A 20,011-nucleotide genomic window follows, 5' to 3' on the forward strand; every position below is an offset into this window, starting at 1 on the left:
TTGGAATCTCATAGGTAAAGGTAAAGGGACCCCTGACCATTAGGCCCAGTCATGGCCGACTCTGGGGTTGCGGCGCTCATCTCGCTATATTGGCCGAGGGAGCCAGCGTACAGCTTCCAGGTCATGTGGCCAGCATGACTAAGCCGCTTCTGGCGAACCAGAGCAGCGCACAGAAATGCCGTTTACCTTCCCGCAGGAGTGGTACCTATTTATCTACTTGCACTTTGACGTGCTTTTGAACTGCTAGGTTGGCAGGAGCTGGGACCGAACAACGGGAGCTTACCCCGTCACGGGGATTCGAATCGCCGACCTTCTGATCGGCAAGTCCTAGGCTCTGTGGTTTAACCCACAGTGCCACCCGCATTGGAATCTCATAGAACTCGTCTTTACTGCATGAAATATGGGAATTGGCTAGCAAGCTTTGGAAGCTCATAGAACTCCTATTTACTGCATGGGAAATGGCTCCCTGCTATTCAAACCTTGTGTGCTATTTGCTTGCTGGTGCATCCCTCCCAATAATTTTGGGGGGCTGCCCCCCAGTGTTCCCTACTGTCGGGGCAGAGGAAGCTGAGTTGAGCGTGGCTTTAGTGACTGGCTCCACGTTCTGCCATGAAAAACTGCATAGCGTGAGACAGGAAGAGCCCTCTGCCTCTGCATTCAGCTCCATCCCCTGGCTCCTCCTGAAACGTCATGTGACATCGCGCGTTGCATGCCATGTGGGTGACGTCACCCATCCCCCTCGATCTTTGGTGCAAGTTGGCACCTCTGTGTACTGTAGTGGTTTGTATCACAAATCGGTCTGGCATTTCTGAATCTTTCATGAAAAGGAGAACCAGGCTCAACTTAGTTTGGTTTGTAAACACGTATGGAGTTAGGCAAGGGTTCAAGCTGCAAAACTAAGCAACCAGCAAGGTTTCCTAAGAGCCGAACTGAAAAGAGGGGAAGAGGATGGATGCAGGTTTCATTGGTGTGTTGTGGTTTCATCTCCCTCTTCTACACCACCCTTCTTTCAGGCATGACTTAGCTGAAAAGTGGCAAGGCTTGTCTCCAGTACAGTACCAACCTGCCATTTGGATCCACCATTTTGTTTCAATTCCCGCGTCTACCAGACATGAAACATTCTGCATTCCTGATGTAGTAAAATTAATTTTATTTGCTATATTACACATTCTGTTTATATATGTACACAAACACATTTCAACATGGGGGGAAATGACAAGTGATTGCCACGCACAATATAAATTACAACCCTACATTTATGGTATTTAATGCAACATTTATACATGAATGCAATGCAATAAATCTTCTTCTTCTTTGTACACCTTTAGGCGCGAGGTGAAATCGTTCCTCTTCAACCAGGTGTTTAGCTGATTAATATCCCATAACACGGGTGGATCTACACGGGGGCGGGTGTGTGTGTGCTATAAATAAGTCAGAAATTAGATAGTTGTAACAAATGGGGGGGGGGGAACTATGGGAAATCATGTATAAAAATTTCCTGCTTTCTGGCATCACCTGGTGTTGCATGTTTATAGAGCATTCAAATTGTTGTTTCTTTACTAATGTAGCCGAGTCCCAAGTTAAATATGTTTTTAGGAAAGGAGGGTTATTGTTTTGTTTTTGTTTTTATTATGTACCTTGTGTCACGAGTGCCAACTTGAATAAAATATTGGGGGGCAGGTAAGCCCTGCCCCACATAATCACATGATGTAGTACATGCACACCATTTTAATGGCAATGCTCTTTAACTTGGGGGGGGGCAGCACCTCAAATATTTTATTGGGGGGCTGAAGAGCCCTTGGCCCCAATGAGTTGGCTCCTATGCTTTGTGTTCTTTTATCTTGTATTTTTATGCTACGAACCACCCTATTTTATTATACAAATTTAATAAAATAAATTTGAAAAATATATAATTACTAGGGTGCAGGTCCACTGACAGCCATGGGCTAGTTTTTGTTTTTCTCCCGTCAGCAAGTCTATTGTTGAAAAGGTTTGCATCAAGGCCCTGTGTATACCAAACAATGCAATTTAGAAAGAGACATAGCAAAAAAAACCCAAGAACCCGAGAGACTATTTTATGCATGGTTTGAGAGTGAGTTGACTTCTTGCTGAGCACATGTCAGCTGTGGCCATAAGCACTCCCCCTGCAAGCATAAAGGAAAGACAGGCGAGAACACCATATTTAGACATAGCTTTGGAAAACGGTGCCTCTCTTGTGCCACGTTCCTGCTGCCGCAATATCCTTCCTGTTTGCTAAGAGAAAGCTGAAATTAGTTTTCTCTTATAACACATAGACAAAAACACAAAATAAAAACATTACATTTGACACAACATAAAAACTGAACAACAATAAAATAATAAAATAATAAAAACCCATAAAAATAATAAAAACCCATAAAAATAAAAGATTTTTTTCCTTCTTATTCCCTGGTGTATTTACATTGCTAAAAGACTTCCTCGACACCCTCCAATCTGGATTTCATCATATTACATATTTAGCAGTTCCCAATTTCATATTTATAACATCAGCATCTTCTTTCATTACAAACTTCTTAACCTTACTTCCAATTGTCATGCGTAATAATCTTTATTATTAATCTTTTTCTATCCCTTAGCCTAATCTGTTACTTCTAGGGATTTCCTAATTATCTTATATTACAGTATATCACTAAATCTTCTTAAAATTTCTACCAGTCTTCTTGTGTTTCCTCCTCTTTCTGGTTGCGGATTCTTCCAGTCATGTCGAAAGCTGAAATACTTTAAGGGCAACAGAATCTGCCCCAGAAGAGGATGCTTTTGGTTTCATTATGCCGGATGAAAAAGAGGAAAGGGTGGTCGGCTGCAAACAAAGTCGCCCCCGCTGTACTTCGCCCATCTATAGTAGCACCTGTCGAAGCAGCAGCCTCTGTGCCCTCTTCGTTAATGTCAACAAAGCACTTGTGGAAAACTTGGGACAAAATCAGGTTCCTTTTTTCAGACATTGCAGTGAAATTGGCTTGGCCTACAGTGAAGGCGTCTGTTATCCCCATGCTGGTCAAAGCTCTCTTTAACTCATAGTGATCTTCTAACTGGGTCCTAGGAAGATACACATTTGCTTCAATTTCTTCCATTTCTTCTGGGCTGGTCCACTTGGATAAGGCTTCATAAGTCAATTTATTTTCTAGCTGCAGACACAAAGAAAACCAAACAATCAGTAAGTTGGAAAAGTTATCCAGGTTTGCTAAATTAAATGTGCAGCTGTATTTGAATGTCGTTTTGGGAAATATAACATTAAATTGACTGATGAACAGCAAAACACTGCAAGTATTATTATTTTTTAAGTCCAAGCTAGTTTAAAGATCCCTTCAGCTATGATGCAATACATTCTTCTAGCACTGAGTACAATGACAAAGGTTTTCAACAGTCAACACAGTACATCACAAGATGAAAAATACATGTCTGCAAAAGAAAAAGGGGTGAAACAGAAGAGGATTTTCATCTACAAATATCTATGGTGTTATTAAAGCAGGATATGACTAATTCAGATGAGAGGCTAACACTTGAACAAGCCCAACTGAATACAGTGGTACCTCAGTTTTCAATCGTAATCCGTTCCGGAAGACCGTTCGAGTTCCGAAATGTTCGAAAACCGAAAACTCAATACAGAAGCCTCAAAACGGAAAACTCAATAGGGAAAACTCAAAATGGAAGCCGCGGGTCATGTTTGACTTCCAAAAAGTGTCTGAAAACCAAAGCATTTACTTCCAGGTTTATGGAGTTCAGAAACCAAAACATTCGTCAACGGCGACGTTAAAAAACCGAGGTACCACTGTATAAGTCATAATGCCAAGGAGTGGCATTTTAGTATAGTTGCTCAAGATAATTTGAAGAAGCAAAGAGCTTTTGCATTAAGAAGGAGAAAGAGGTTGGCTGGAGAGCTGTATGCAGTACAATGGGATAATCTTCAAAAACTTCACACATTCCCCTAGGTAGAGGCATTGATTGTTAAAAGACTCTGGGGATCGTAGCTCTCTGATTAGGGATTTGAACTTGAACTCCTAAGTTCAAGACAGGTACTGTATCCACTTCACCACGAGAACCTAAGCAGAGCTCATCAAGTCTAGAATCCTGTTCTCACAGTGGCTAATCAAATGTCTATGGGGAACCTGAAAGTAGGAAATGAGCCCACCTGTAATTCCCAACAACTTGTTTTCAATGGAAATAGTGCCTCCAAATGTGGTGGTGCATAACTAGCATGGTTAGTAGTTACTGGTTGCCTTATCTCCCATAAATTAATTCAAACATCTTTTAAAGCTGAGACCATATAACACTAGTCCTGAAATCTACATTGGCTCCCAGTACATTTCCAAGCACAATTCAAAGTGTTGGTGCTGACCTTTAAAGTCCTAAATGGCCTCGGCCCAGTATACCTGAAGGAGCATCTCCACCCCCATCGTTCAGCCCGGACACTGAGGTCCAGCTCCGAGAACCTTCTGGCGGTTCCCTCATTGCAAGAAGTGAAACTACAGGGAACCAGGCAGAGGGCCTTCTCGGTAGTGGCGCCCGCCCTGTGGAACACCCACCCATCAGATGTCAAGGAAATAAACAACTATCTGACTTTTAGAAGACATCTGAAGGCAGCCCTGTTTAGGGAAGTTTTTCATGTGTTCCTGATGTCTCTCCCAAATCTTCCAGCATTCTGATTCATTGGATCCCCCAGGTCCAAGTAATATGTGTTTCCCTTTCAACTTTCTCCACGCAACACTGGCTGCCGAAATGATTACACAAAATCTGTATTCTTGGGCCAAACACACGAACGTCTGTTGAGAAATCAGCGTGCAACATCCATATACATCCATCACCTTTAGATGTGTAGAAATGTTCTTTGAATGTTATGAAAACACACTCATTTGCAAAACCTTCAGAAAGACAAGCTTTTTCTCTCAATGTTCTTGGGTTTTGGATAACTAGAAATGAATTTTCTCTTCGGAGTTTTGTGTGATTCCCCACATGGCATGATGAATGAACCCATTTCCAATACATCAAGGGTCATTTTCAACCGAGACAAAGTTCCAAATCCATATCTTTCTATATCCTAAGCAATTCAGTCATTTTCCTACAAAATATGCCAAAAGAAGCACTGTCTACACACACAGTGAATAACTGGCATTAAAAAAAAATAAATTCTAAATAGTACTACTTTTTTTTACCATTTCCAGGCCAGTGGTGTCATCAGTGATGTCATCAGGGAGGAGTATAAACATGCTGAGGTCATTGTTGACATATTGGAGCTCAAGAATCTGAGTCTTCACTTCTTTTATGTAGTTCCAATTGAAGTTACCGTGCTGGAACATCATCTTCACCGGCTTACTTGTTCGCTGCAATATGACAAATATGCTTTCATGTCCATGAGCCTTAAACTTCATGGGGGAACTGGGGGGAAATGCATTTTATATATGCTATTTGGAGAAGAGATCTCTCTCCCTTACATTACTTCACAGTGCAGAACAAGGTACATGATACCATCCTAGGCATGGCAATAGACTATAGTAGCTTGAAGTGCCTTATTGCCTTTTTTTATTCAGCAGTATGAAATTATTTACCTTGTTAAGTCTGAAGGGCTGCTGTGTTGTGTCTTGTTTCTTAAATGGCTTTGCCCAGTTTCCTCTGAAGTACAGTGCATTTACCAAGATCAGCTGGGTAAGTGAATCGATAGACCCCTCATTCAACAGATTCTGTATTTTACCTTGTTTGGGAGAAGAAATAGGAGAGAGAAAGAAGTCATCATATGTTTTGTCAGCTGCATACATCTGAAAAAGTGTAGGGTTTTCTTTAGATAACAAGAAATGTGACTTTACCTTAAAACTTTCTGTGGACTTGCCCCAACCTATCTTTCTAATGTTTTGCTAAATATACACATTTTTGCACAACATTTCCCGCTACAAGAATGCATTTTCTATTTCACCAATATGTGTGTTTTTGCCAACCTAGCAGTTTGAAAGCACGTCAAAGTGCAAGTAGATAAATAGGTGCCACTCCAGCGGGAAGGTAAACGGCGTTTCCGTGCGCTGCTCTGGTTCGCCAGAAGCAGCTTAGTCATGCTGGCCACATGACCCGGAAGCTGTACACCAGCTCCCTCGACCAATAAAGCAAGCTGAGCGCCGCAACCCCAGAGTCGGTCACAACTGGACCTAATGGTCAGGGGTCCCTTTACCTTTTTACAGTGGTACCTCGGGTTACATACGCTTCAGGTTACAGACTCCGCTAACCCAGAAATAGTGCTCTGTAAAACTGCTCGGCTGAGGCAAGGGCAGCTGCACACTCCTCAGCCAAGCAGCTTAAAGAAGCAGAGGAAGAAAGAAGCTGTACTGGCACATCACAGATTCAGCTTGATCCTCCCTCTGCTGGGGCAGAGTGCAATGGCTGTTTCACCAGCGGTATATTGCCCGGTCCTGGGCGATATATCAATATATCGCCCAGGCCTATAGCAGAGCAACCATTTTGTTTTTGTTTTTTCCAAAAAAATTATTGGTTTTCTCTTATAATACACAAACATAAACACAGAAAAGAACATTACATTTAACACAACTTAAAAACTTAACAACAATAAAAATGCAAAAGATAAAATAAGATTCCCCCCCCCTTCTTATTCCCTGGTATATTTACATTGCTAGAAGACTTCCTCGACACCTTCCAATCTGAATTTCATCATAACACATATTTAGCAGTTCCCAATTTCGAGGAGAAGCCATTTTGAGCTCACCTTCTGTCTGGTGTTCAACCCAAGAATTGATCTCTTTTCTGACTTCTTCCGCAGTTTCTTGAAAGTTTACTGTTTGTGGCTCTGCATTATAGTATTTCTTCATTGACAATATGAATTCCTTAAAGGTAAAAAAATACTCTTAAGGCATTGCAGCCATGCCAACGAGGGTGAAACCAAAGTTTACAGGATACTAAGATCATCCTACACACAGAGAAGCAAATTAAAATTTTGAATACACTCCTATTGTTGTAATAGGCAGTTATTCCACGTTTTTATTAAATTCTCAACTCTGATCCCAGGGTCACATCTACAGGCTCCACTCACTTTTTGGAAAGGCACCGATTTGTCTGCATATAGCTGGTTGACACTTCGAAGCAGAAAATGTTTTGTAGGTTTGTTGATTTCTTGACTAAGTTCCAGGAATCTTGAATGTATGTTGCTTGATGTTTTAGGAGAGGGCTTAAACAGAGAATTGCAACATTGATTAATCCCACATTCAGCCATTACCTCTTACTGCAGTTTGTTTTGTCCCTGCATTATCTCTTATTTATCCCCCTTAGGCCACACATTTATGTTAACCCGCATTGTCAACACATCTTGCCTCCTTTCCCCTTTCCCCTTCTTTTCCCGTGGTCAGAATTTGAAATTCACAATTCTCTGGATTTTGTGATTCACTTCTCCAACCAAAGAAGTGTTCATAGCAGCGGTAAATTTGCCTAAAATGCAGATATTAGTAAAAAATAATATCAGATGCATTGAGTGAGGGGAAATTGCCTGCAAAAAAAGTATGTGAGAGGCAAAACTGCATCTAAAAAGATGTATGTTAGGAGAATGCCGATGAGGCGGACTCATGAAAATCCCAAGCAGATGCAGAAATGTGGAGAACTTTATCAAAAATTGGGAAAAATTAGAAACCAAAATTGATAGATTCTCCTGTCTCCACAACAGATGCAATAAGGAACCACTGCTGGAATAGGGTTTTAACATGCAAACAGCTCCACTTGTGTGAAGGCTCTTAATCTTTTCCTTGTTAGCTACAAGATGAAGCAAACAGTTCTCTAAAGTTTGTCTGGGGAGGTTAATACCTTTTTAAGTTTCCATGTGGAACTGGGGTGTGGTCTGCGCCAGTTATTTCCCTTGGAATATATCCCAGAAAAGCATACCCAGATACCCATATCTAGGTTTCTCCATGACAAGATACATCCGGAAAGACTTAAGAATGCCCAAGTCATATTCATTGCAATGGATGTAAATGGGAATATATGCTTAAGTTCCACTGTTCTTTTATTGCAGCTTATATTTCTGTTGACTCTAAGACATCCAGATTTCTGTCAAGTAACAAAGCAGTGTTGTTAAAAGAGACTATGGCTGCTTCCCTATGCACACTTAGCTGGGAGTAATTTCTTACAATCTTGCTTGCCAGCAGTGGCGTAGCGTGGGGGGTGCAGGGGGGGCCGGCTGCACCGGGCGCAACATCTGGGGGGGGGGGCGCGGAAGAGACTCGAGTGCTAAAATCCACGGGTTAGGGGGCGCAAATTACTTGCCTTGCCCCGGGTGCTGACAACCCACGCTACGCCACTGCTTGCCAGTAAACATCCATATATTCAAGCTGCATGTAACTCAATTGCCAATGAATGTACATTGCATGGTATTTTTAAAGGGAGGGGAGATGTGTCATGGTTGCTCTGTCACATAACAGTGATAACTATTCTCTCTGTGCTTATCCACATACTTGATGGTTTAAAGTGTTGGGTTTTTTGAAAGCTAAAATTGTATCAACTAGGACATTCTTTCCAAATCGCCAAGTGAACTAGGACAAAGTAGACTGGAAAAGAAGTTAACACCAAAGTCTGTTTAAAACAAAAAACAAAAAACCTGGCCTGCATACATTCGTCTGAGATGAACTTTGGTTTTTCCAAAAATTACCTTCTGAATAGCGATGCAGGGGTTATTCAACAGCTCCTCCATTTTGGAGTACACGCGTGGGTGTCTCATAGCATGGGCAGTTTCACTTCTCCCAGATTTGTTAAAGTGAAGCACCTGCATTTAAAACAAACCCAAAGAAAAACATAAGCAATAAGAAGTTGTTACGTGAGGCGTATAAAGTCATGTGCTTACAATTGCGCTCATTAACCGTGGTTTGTAGGTTGATTTATAAACGTTAGTTGATGTTCACCACAGTGAACCCTCCCAAAAGCTAAAGATATCTCAGCTTTATCTATCTCCAATTGTCTCCTTTTTCCAAATTAAGCTGTTCAACATTTCTGTATTGGTTTGCATTTTTTAAACAAAGGGTTCTCCTGAAAATTCCCCAGAATTTTTGTGTGGATTTCTTCCAGTATACCCATTCTTGTATGCAATTTTGCCGAATATACCCATTTTTGTAAAGCAATTTTCTCAATATAAAGTATCTTTCTGTATTATTTTCACTAATATATGCATTTTAAAGCAGACCTCAACCTAGAATGTGCATTTCTGTAAACACTATGGTTTGATTAAGGTAAAGGTAAAGGTAAAGGTACCCTTGCCCGTACGGGCCAGTCTTGCCAGACTCTAGGGTTGTGCGCTCATCTCACTCTATAGGCCGGGAGCCAGCGCTGTCCGCAGACACTTCCGGGTCACGTGGCCAGCGTGACAAGCTGCATCTGGCGAGCCAGCACAGCACACAGAAACGCCATTTACCTTCCCGCTGGTAAGCGGTCCCTATTTATCTACTTGCACCCGGGGGTGCTTTCGAACTGCTAGGTTGGCAGGCGCTGGGACCGAATGACGGGAGCGCACCCCGCCGCGGGGATTCGAACAGCCGACCATGCGATCGGCAAGTCCTAGGTGCTGAGGTTTTACCCACAGCGCCACCCGCGTCCCTATGGTTTGATTAGTTCACCGCAAAATTCAGATGAGTGCAAATTTTAAAGGATCATTGTGTTCTCATATTGGCTCTTGCATTACTCTGGAAAGTTGAAATGGATACATTGGCCTGTACACGCAAACTGAATCTAATTTCTCCCCAGCCTCAAATGTTAACTACGGCTTAGCAATCTGTGCAAAGCAGGACAATGCAATTCCAGGCACAGTGGGATCCAATATTGCTGGTAGGATTTACATGCTCCAGAAACTATGCAAGTAGATTGAGTTAGGCCTCTGCTCTTGAGAGTGCATAGAGAAAATGACATTACACCCCTGGGACCAGGAGCAAGGTTGAGCAGCTGTTTCTCTTGTGTGCAATTTATATATCCCACTTCACCCCATATAAACGAGCCCATTTCCCACAGTCTTAATCTGTGCACTCCACATGAGAAAAGTGTGGACGGTGACCACATGAGAACAGGTCTTTTCAGTGGTGGCCCCCATCTATGAAACAGGAGATCTACCTGGCACCATTTCTGTCAGTTTTTAGGCACTGGGCTAAGATTTTTCTATTTACCCAGGCCTTTGCTTAATGGAGGTGCTCATCTTTTTTAGAGGGGTGGGTAGGACTTGGTTCTTATCCATTCATTGCACAATGGGTCACCTGATGTCATTGTGAGATCAAGTGGACGACAGGTGGAGATAATCTCACCCACTGTCAAACTTGACCCAAACTTATCTACAGAGATAAGACTCTAGCTCGTTGGCCACACCCAGTTCCCTAACCCCGGTTTAAGTTATTAATAGCACAAAGCTTACCTCTGCTATCTGCTCTGCAGTATGGCCTTTAGCTCCAAGGTACAGTGTGGCCATAACAGACGAGATGCTCCATGGTGAGAATAGGATGTTTTTGTTGCTTTGAGCCTTGCACACGTGTTTGAAAAAATCAATGGCAAAACCACCATTGGCTGTACTCAGTTCCTCCATTGCTATTTAAACCTAGTTAGAGAGAGAGAGAATAAGCTTTAAAACTGTTTGCATGTTCACCAGGGACCGTTGTGCATGCCTCTTTCCTACTGAAGAAATTCTGGAAGCTTTTGATGATCAGGCAACTGGCCTGAAAGATAAGCAGTCCGGAAAAAGCCACCAGTCATTTGGACCACAGAAACTGTCTTCCTGCCTGTCTTGCGTTAGTTTTGTAGCAGTAGATACTAGTAATGTGGTTTGAAGTCTTTCTTCTGCCTAAGGTCTCTCATTATGGCACATTGATCCTGACTTGAGAAATTAAAAAGACCATGCTTTCAGTTTAGGAGAGTCGCAAATAGTTCATTTGTCTGTTCAGTTCTTAATTACATCATATACGTGGATGCAACTTGAACAATGCATGCCAGATGTTCCTGCACATTTTGTCAAGGGCTGTTGCCACATGACTTGGTGACGGACTGCTTACACAAGCAAGTGCTAGCAATATAGAACCCCTCTAGCACAGTTTTATGTACTCTATGCTGGCAGTGGCTCTCCAGAATTTTAACCTTACCTGGATATGCAGATATTTCCCGGACATATCTGGAATACTGCAGTTGGAAGCAGTGTCGGGGCAGAAATCGCAAAAATGTCCTGGAAAATCCTAACGTATGGCAACCCATGTCGGAAGTGTCGTTTTTGCCACTTTCGCTTAAAAATAGGTCCAAAACGCCTTCTTTTTCAAAGTCTCCAAAATAGCTCAACAACTTTGCTCAAAAATGCAAACAAATTAAGCTCAACAACTCCCCCCCCCCCCAAAAAAAAGCTCAACAATTTATCTGTCTGGATTTTCACTGTTTGAAATATGGCAACCCTATCATGACCCTACCAATATTCCATCTTGGTGAGAAAAATATACATTGGCTAGAAAGTTTATATTCTCTCTGCAAGAAGAGATGGACCAGTGTTTCAAAAACTTTTAAAACCCCAGGGCACAGTTCTTTTCCTGCATAATAAATGGAAGCTCATGCCATTATTATTCTCAGTCGTCTCCCTGAACAACTGGGTACACATTCTCCTTTCAATGATGGCCCTTCCCTTTCCTCATTCAAGTCAGGTTTCAGGGTAGGACCATGCTTTCCAGACAGTGGTGATGTTTCTAGAGTTCCTCTGGGCCTGCCAGCTTAGTCCCACATTCTGTTCTCACAGTAGCCAGACAGGTGCCTATGGGAAGCCCACAAGCAGAACCTGTAATGATCTCTGGCAAGCAAGCAGCTTGAGAAGCAGTAACGACTCTCCATCAGTTTTATGCAAGTTTATTTACAAGAAAAACACACATTCAGAGCACGGCCTCCTGGATGCTCTCATTAACAGTAGTTGCTCAGTCTGACTCACCATCTCTCTCCCAACAAGAAGAATAAGAAGAGTTTGGATTTGATATCCCGCTTTATCACTACCCAAAGGAGTCTCAAAGCGGATAATATTCTCCTTTTCCTTCCTCCCCCACAACAAACACTCTGTGAGGTGAGTGAGGCTGAGAGACTTCAAAGAACTGTGACTAGCCCAAGGTCACCCAGCAGCTGCATGTGGAAGAGTGGAGATGCAAACCCGGGTCACCAGATTACGAGACTACCGCTCTTAACCACTACACCACACTGGCTCACAGGAAGAACGCCAAAATCCCTCCTTTCCTTATGTCATTCTCTGAGCTTCTTCTGCCTCCTAGTACAGGGACTGAATGGCTGGTCCGTCTCCTCCTCACTCCCAGAAGACACAGCCTCAGACTCTGGCTTATCTGCTAGTTGCCTGGCAATGCTCAGGCCGACTTCCAACTCTTCCTCTCCTTGGTAGCTAATAGCTTCTTCCCTGAGTATGAGGAGGGCCGGGCTGTCCTCTCTAAACTCTTACACACAGCTCTCCTCTGCAAAGTCGGCCCCTTGCTCGCTTAGCTCAATTTCAGAGGCTGACACTCCCGCTGTGCTCTAGTGGGGCTACGTTCCTGACAGCACCTGAGTGCAACAACACTCCTCCGATTCCCACAACTAGTGTACAGATGCAGACTGCCTTAGACAGTGAGGTCAGAAGAAGGCCATCACGACTAGAATGATGGGGTTACTCACCATGTGTGTTTCTCTGATTGTGAGGCAGGGTATGCAATTGTGCCACAGGGTTAGGAAATCACAGCCGTGGCAGACCTTGGGGTCTCAAATTTCGGCAGCACCCTGTACAATGCCAAAATCTAGCACCTGCCTGCCTCTCGCCTTCCGTTATGCATCATAGTTGTGGCGCCTGCTGCAATGCTCTTGAGACTGCACCCAGTGTGACCGAACCAGTCGTGCTCCCCTAAATCCGCCTCTGACCATAGCCCACAGGAAACTGTATCCTGTTCTTTGTATGAATATGTCAAGCAAAGAATTGCTTACCACATACTTCCTGTTAATGTAAGATAGCATTTCCTAGGTTTAATCATCTTGGGACACATGTCTTCATGAACCTAGCACTTTTGTAAACACCAGGCAGCTTGCCACTGTTCCTTCCTTGACAAACTCTTAGCTCAGGCACACCAGAGAGGCTGTCCCAAGCTCTCAGCAGAATTTGCCCTGGAGAACTTTGGGCTGGGCCGCTTTGGAAGAAGTGTTGCCATCCATAGTGCTTGGCAGATTCCTTTGTTCCATGGCTTATCTATCTATTTGAAGCATCTTGTTCTTGTCCTGTCAGGTCTAGTTTTGCCTCTCACGCTCCTTATAGTTTTCTAACAGCAGGTCTTGCCATTCACAGTTCAGTTCCACCCAACTAAGCTGGCTATGTACTGTATTGCACTCTGCCCAACCTTTCACAGGTTACGTCTTGTAAGATGGTTGTGGGAATAGCCCCTGTTATAGGCTAATGGCATGAAGGAGGCCCACGTGCAGTTGGCCCTGCTTCTGAGGTTGTATGAGGTTTAGGGTGTGGCTCAGTGGTAGAGCATCTGCTTTGCATGGAGGAGGACACAGGTTCAATCCCCACAATCTCCAGGCAGGGCTGGGAAGAGTTCCTGATAGCTCCATCAGTCAAGCATGAGACTCTTAATCTCAGAGTCGTGGGTTTGAGTCCCACGTAGGCAAAATATTCCTGCATGGAAGGGGGTTGGACTAGATGATACTTGTGGTCCCTTCCAACTCTGCAATTATATGATTTCTGCCCTGAAACCCTTGAGAGCTGCTGCCAGTCTGTGTAGGCAAAACTGGCAATACTGACTCACACACTTTCCTATATGACCCCCTCACCCTGAACCCCAACATCCAGGGGGTTGGACTAGATGACCCTTAGGTGCCTTCCAACTCTTATGATTCTATGATCCATGTGTGGACCTCTGAGTGGGGGAAGCCTATGCACCTAGATCTCTCTGTGAGTTCATTTCTTCAGGACTCTGGGCTCAGAGGCTTCATAACCCCAAAGTTCTGAGGTATCTATGAAACCTTATCCAGAACAAAATGAAACACCATCCACACACAAGAGAGAAGTACTAGCAGGCTTGGCAGAAAACCCCAGCTTGCAGAAGTGCAAAGCTTATTTAGTGGAAATCCCTAGAGGTGTAGGAATCCCAAAACATCCCAACGGGGACTGAGATTGCTCAGTGGGCATGGAATATTCACTATCTGGGAGGAGAAGCAGGTGAGAGGCAGAAGGAGGAAAAGTATGGAGGAAGGCATGACTGGAAAAGTCAGTGAGTACATTGTGCTGAAGGTCCCAATTGTATAATATATTTTCTATTTTCTCTTTCTAAAGGCAGGTTACCTTTGGCTTGCTGCCTTTTTCTGACTGAAAATGGACCATACACCCTCTACTTAACAACAACAACAACAACAACAATTTATTATTTATACTCCACCCATCTGGCTGGCTTTCCCCAGCCACTCTGGGCAGCTTCCACCAAATATTAAAAAGGCTCATGGAGGGAAAGCTCACCATCCCTCTGTGCCATTGGTTCCCTTGTCAAATCACTCTTACCATCAAGAACTTTCTCCTAATATTAACACCACTTAACTCTCCCCCAGTGGCGTAACGTGGGGGTGCAGGGGGGGCCGGCTGCACCGGGCGCAACATCTGGGGGGTAGAGTTAGGGGGCGCAAATCCATGGGTTAGGGGGCGCAAATCCGCGGGTTAGGGGGTGCAAATGACTTGCCTTGCCCCGGGTGCTGACAACCCACGCTACGCCACTGCTCTCCCCTGCTGTAATGTAATCTCATTAGATCTAGTCCTGAGTTCTAAGTCATATTCATCTCTAATAGAGCACATTTTGATGTGGTTTTTATGAAATTTCCCTGTTGAACTGCCGCAATCTTAAGCATATTTACTTGGGAGTAAGTCCCTTTGAACTCTATGGGGTTTACTTCCAGATAAATATGCACCGGATTCGATTGTAAACTCTGTCTCTGATGCAGATTGATCTTAAGACATGCATAAACCTCAGCAAAAACAGAGAGAAGATGAGAATTGTAGTTTTACATACCTTGTTTAATTCAGCTGTTAAAGCAGGCACTCTCTTCACCCAAGTGTAAATCTAAGTGCAAGTCAGGCTGATTATATAGGATTTCTCACCACTCCCAGTGAAACTTTCCTCAGTAGGTGTGATGCAATATACATTTGCCCTAAGGCTGTGATCCTATGGAATGATTGAAGCATCTTAGGCAAGAGTCGGTGACCTTAAAAAAAGGAAAGAATGCAAGCATGACATCACTGTCATAGAAATATCAGTGTTTTCCTGCTGCTATGCTGTGGGGCTGATACACAATGTATCACTGGGTCTTTGAGCAAGAGCTTTCAAAGCAGTTTTAACTCCTTCAAATTTTTAAATTAATTTTCCACATTTATAACAGAAATAACATACAAAACACACACATACAAAAATTACAATACTAAAAAAAAAGAAAATAAAAACACATATTACTTCTAAGACCTAATTTAACTTTCATTGTTAACAGACTTCCTCAAATCCCCCCTAACTGAATTTCATTGTATAACCTTGTAACAGTTCTCAAAATCATATTTCTAATAAAATTGACTCCATCAATTTACTATCCTCTTTTTTTTTTATATTGGTATTCTAACCCTTAATGCTTTACAATTCATTCTTATTCTAAGCCTAAACCTATTTGATACTTCCAAGTATCTTCTAATTATCTTATGTTACAATATTTGGCTAAGTATTCTTTGAATTTCTTCCAATCTTCTTGATACTCTTCTTCTTTCTGGTCGCGGATTCTTCCAGTCAGGTTGGCCAGCTCCTAAAAGTCCAACATCTTCATCTGCCATTCTTCTATTGTTGGTATTTATTGAGATTTCCAATTTTTAGCTAATAGCAGTCTTGCCGCTGTAGTGGCATACAAAAACAATCTAACATATTTGGGGGGACAATTCAAAGCAGTTTCCCCCCTCTGTGAAATGTGGAAAATCTCTTGAACTTTTCACCTATTAAATATTGAGACAGCAGTCCTCAAATACACATGGATATGTCGATACATGCAACAAATATGAACATTTCCCACAGGTCACTGTTGTTCAGTCGTTCAGTCGTGTCCGACTTTTCATGACCCCATGGACCAGAGCACTCCAGGCACTCCTGTCTTCCACTGCTTCCCACAGCTTGGTCAAACTCATGTTGGTAGCTTCGAGAACACCGTCCAACCATCTTGTCTTCTGTCGTCCCCTTCTCCTTGTGCCCTCCATCTTTCCCAACATCAGGGTCTTTTCCAGGGAGTCTTCTCTTCTCATGAGGTGGCCAAAGTATTGGAGCCTAAGCTTCAGGATCTGTCCTCCCAGTGAGCACTCAGGGCTGATTTCCTTCAGAATGGATAGGTTTGATCTTCTTGCAGTCCATGAGACTCTCAAGAGTCTCCTCTAACACCATACAGTGGTACCTTGGGTTACATACGCTTCAGGTTACATACGCTTCAGGTTACAGACTCCATTAACCCAGAAATAGTACCTCGGGTTAAGAACTTTGCTTCAGGATGAGAACAGAAATCATGCAGCGGCAACACAGCAGCAGCAGGAGGCCCCGTTAGCTAAAGTGGTGCTTCAGGTTAATAATAATAATAATAATAATAATAATAATAATAATAATAATAATTTATTGTTTATACCCCGCCCATCTGGCTGGGTTTCCCCAGTTTCAGGTTAAGAACAGACATCCAGAATGAATTAAGTTCTTAACCCAAGGTACCACTGTAATTCAAAAGCATCAATTCTTTGGCGATCAGCCTTCTTTATGGTCATATGCTCACATAAAAAAAGAAAACTGAAAATAAATCAGACGTACTAAAGAGAGAAATCCATAGACTGATTGGGACATGTTTGGAAGGCTAGTCAGTAGCAAGCAGTTTGATGGGATGGCGGCGCTCACCTGACCTCCCAACAGGTGAGTCTCTGCATCTTCATGGGAAGGGGAGGGGCAAAGCTGGTACAGCTGTAGCATTGGGCTGTCTCTGTCAGTGTGTTTTTTCTGTGCTGGCCTCCTCGCCACCTACCACCTCCCTTTCCTGCTTCCCCTCTCCCAGGAAACAGATATCACCTCCTGCTGAGAAGCTAGCTTAGCAGCTCTGCCCTACCTGACTTCTGATATAAATCCTGCAGAGGTAAGCCCCCCAAATATCCATTCAACAGAAGTGCCAAGTTGCCCCCAAGATTGAGGGGGCCCATCGCACATCACACACATGGTGCGCATGGGATGGAGGAGGCGGAGCGCTCTGGAGGACCTGTGACGTGTGTTATGCATAGCACCCATGACGTCGTGTACATAATGCACTCTGGGCTGCCTCAAGATTGAGGGGGTCCAGAAAGATGTTAAATTATTTTTGTATGCCACAACGGCTACCCGAATATTACTTGCTAAAAATTGGAAAACACAAGAACTACCAACAGTGGAAGATCGGCAGATGAAGATGATGGACTTTTTGGAGCTAGCTGACCTGACTGGAAGAATCCGCGACCAGAAGGAAGAGGAGTTTCAAGAGGACGAGGAAATTCAAGGACTATTTGAATAAATATTGTAATATAAAAAATTAGAAATTACTTGAAAGAAACAAATAGGCCTAGGGTTAATTTAAGTTATAATTAAATAAATGGGATTTAGAATGTTAAGAAAAGTGAATAAGATGGATTATAATTGGAAATTGATTTTGTTTAATAATGATATTGGAAAGCTGTTACTTTTAATTACAAGGAAACTCAGAAGGGAGGGATTTGAGGAAGTCAACCAAGATGTTTGAAAGGTTGGATTTGTGAAGAATTAAGTTTGTTGTTATTGTTTATCTGTTTATTGCCCCCCCTTTCTTCTTCTTCTTTTTTCTTTTTTCTTTTTCTTTTTCTGTTTGTGTGTATCATTTTGCTTTGTGGTTTGTGTTATCACTGTGGAAAATCTAATAAAAATTTATTTTAAAAAAAAAAGATTGAGGGGGTCCAGCCCCCTTAAATCAAATACTGAGGGACCCAAGGCGCCTTCAACCACCTAGAGTTGACACACCTGCCAATCCGTCAAACCCGCTCTTTATGAGTTTCAAATCTGGGTATGATACTGTCATTTGACATGTGCTTCAATGGTTCTTAGAATCAGATTTTCATGTGAAGAGTGTTTGTTCCCTTGTTGCTAGGTAACAAGCAGGCATCAAAGACACATTCCATTCCATATATAACACACCTTGCTTGTCTCAGCCAAATCGCTGCCTCTTCATCTCTAAGAAACATGACAAAGCCCGGTTAACTTTCACTTTGAACACCTCAGTAGTAAAAGTATGCACACGCTATGTTGTTAATATCCTTTCTGAGCGGCTTTCTGTGATTCATACATACACAGAAAGGCAGGATTTACGTACCAAAACCTCATTCCTAATCCTGAGCAAATATTTCTGTAGGTGTGGCTTCGTGGGAGCTGCCTCTATGCTGCTTCAGAAACCTACGTGTTGTGTGAATAAGATTTAATTTTGATTTCTCAGAGTTGATTCACTGAGTGTGTGACTGATCCGTTCTTTTTTAAAACTGTCGGGAGCTTGCATGGAGAGAACCAGTCAATATGCAGTTTTCACTATGGACCTAGTTTGCTATCATCATCATCATCATTTGCAAATGCTCCTCATTTTCCCAGGTGAGACTCACCTGGCACCTTCATTACATATCTTTAGGCACCAGGCAAAAACATTCCTCTTCTCCCAGGCCTTTGGCTATTTAAACAATCTATAACCTTTTAAACTGTGTGCTGTGACGGGGGGGGGGTATTGTTTTGTTTATTATTAAGTTATGATTTTTGTGTTTTTTTAAAACTGTAAACCACCAAGTGACCCTTGAATGAAGGGCAGTATATAAATTTATAAATAAAATAAATAAGTGGGGGAGAAGTTCTGCTTTTATTAGATGTTGCAACAGTGGAAATTTGTGAAATTGCTTTATTTACAAATGCATCAGCAGATCACATAGGATGCAAAGAGACGCTACTTCAGTAGGAAGCAATCACCCACCAAGAACTCAGCTGATATGCCTCAATCCTTTTCTCTTTTCGCTGACCATGCCCCTGCTACTTTTGAACTCTTCACTGTTTCTCAATCTGATGATGGGTCAAATCAACAGGAAGCTGAAGAAAACCTAACTACGACCTTTTAAACTCCTTCAAGTTCCATGTGGTTCATGCATTGTGCTGCAAGTTCCTCTTTCTCTCTCTCTCTTTTTAAAATAATTTTTATTGGAATTTTATTTACAACATAACATAAACCCCCCACCTACCCCAATACACAATCCACCCTCATTAAACGTGAACATAGCATACGGTGAGCATAACATACAACAAGACAAACAATGAAATAAAAAACTTCCTTTATCCTGTATCTGGCTTCCTTATTTACTTCTTATAAACTGTTTCCTTTATGAATAATTACAGTGGTACCTCAGGTTAAGTACTTAATTCGTTCCGGAGGTCCGTTCTTAACCTGAAACTGTTCTTAACCTGGAGCACCACTTTAGCTAATGGGACCTCCTGCTGCCACTGCGCCGCTGGAGCATGATTTCTGTTCTCATCCTGAAGCAAAGTTCTTAACCTGAAGCACTATTTCTGGGTTAGCAGAGTCTGTAACCTGAAGCGTATGTAACCTGAGGTACCACTGTATTAAGATTTTTCTAATTATAACTTAAATTGTTGGAATGTCACCCACCTCCCAGGAGTTGTGCTAGCCTCCCGGTGCACTCGAAAGGCGAAACATTCCAATGGTCACTCCCTGGCTGCCGTTCGGGAATCCTCCTTCAGTCCAGGTGACCGGTCAAATAAGCAGCCTCTCTCTCATGAGGAAGCATACTAGTTTCCCTTGCATGGACAGGTGGAGTCCCCAGATCCCGAGCGGTCCCCCCGTCATGTGGAATAACGACTAAAGACAACGTGCTATGGGATTAAATTGGCCACAACTTTATTAAATTTCAAATGTGGGTAGACCTTGG

At 42.7% G+C, this 20,011-nt stretch overlaps 1 protein-coding gene across 1 annotated transcript; it reads right to left on the bottom strand.

Moving 5' to 3' along the window:
- Nucleotides 1–1,133: 1,133 nt before the first annotated feature.
- Nucleotides 1,134–11,067, bottom strand: LOC114600973 (plasminogen activator inhibitor 2-like). Its single transcript, XM_028737864.2, has 7 exons — nucleotides 10,409–11,067; nucleotides 8,669–8,782; nucleotides 7,067–7,201; nucleotides 6,743–6,860; nucleotides 5,583–5,725; nucleotides 5,190–5,357; nucleotides 1,134–3,164 (listed from the first exon to the last, which is right to left on the bottom strand). The coding sequence occupies exons 1-7, from the start codon at nucleotides 10,574–10,576 to the stop codon at nucleotides 2,760–2,762; spliced, it is 1,251 nt and encodes a 416-aa protein (XP_028593697.2). The 5' UTR covers nucleotides 10,577–11,067; the 3' UTR covers nucleotides 1,134–2,759.
- Between the last annotated feature and the right edge of the window lie 8,944 nt (nucleotides 11,068–20,011).

The sequence above is a fragment of the Podarcis muralis genome, chromosome 8 (assembly GCF_964188315.1).
Source record: "Podarcis muralis chromosome 8, rPodMur119.hap1.1, whole genome shotgun sequence".
Classification (NCBI taxonomy): Eukaryota; Metazoa; Chordata; class Lepidosauria; order Squamata; family Lacertidae; genus Podarcis; species Podarcis muralis.

Excerpts from the sequence above, each read along its gene's own strand:
- LOC114600973 (XM_028737864.2), bottom strand. The coding sequence starts at position 10,576 with ATGGAGGAACTGAGTACAGCCAATGGTGGTTTTGCCATTGATTTTTTC. Across the intron at positions 7,202-8,668 it reads CCTGCATCGCTATTCAGAAG|CCCTCTCCTAAAACATCAAG; the intron begins GTAATTTTTGGA and ends TCTCTGTTTAAG. Across the intron at positions 5,358-5,582 it reads AGCCCTTCAGACTTAACAAG|CGAACAAGTAAGCCGGTGAA; the intron begins GTAAATAATTTC and ends GTCATATTGCAG.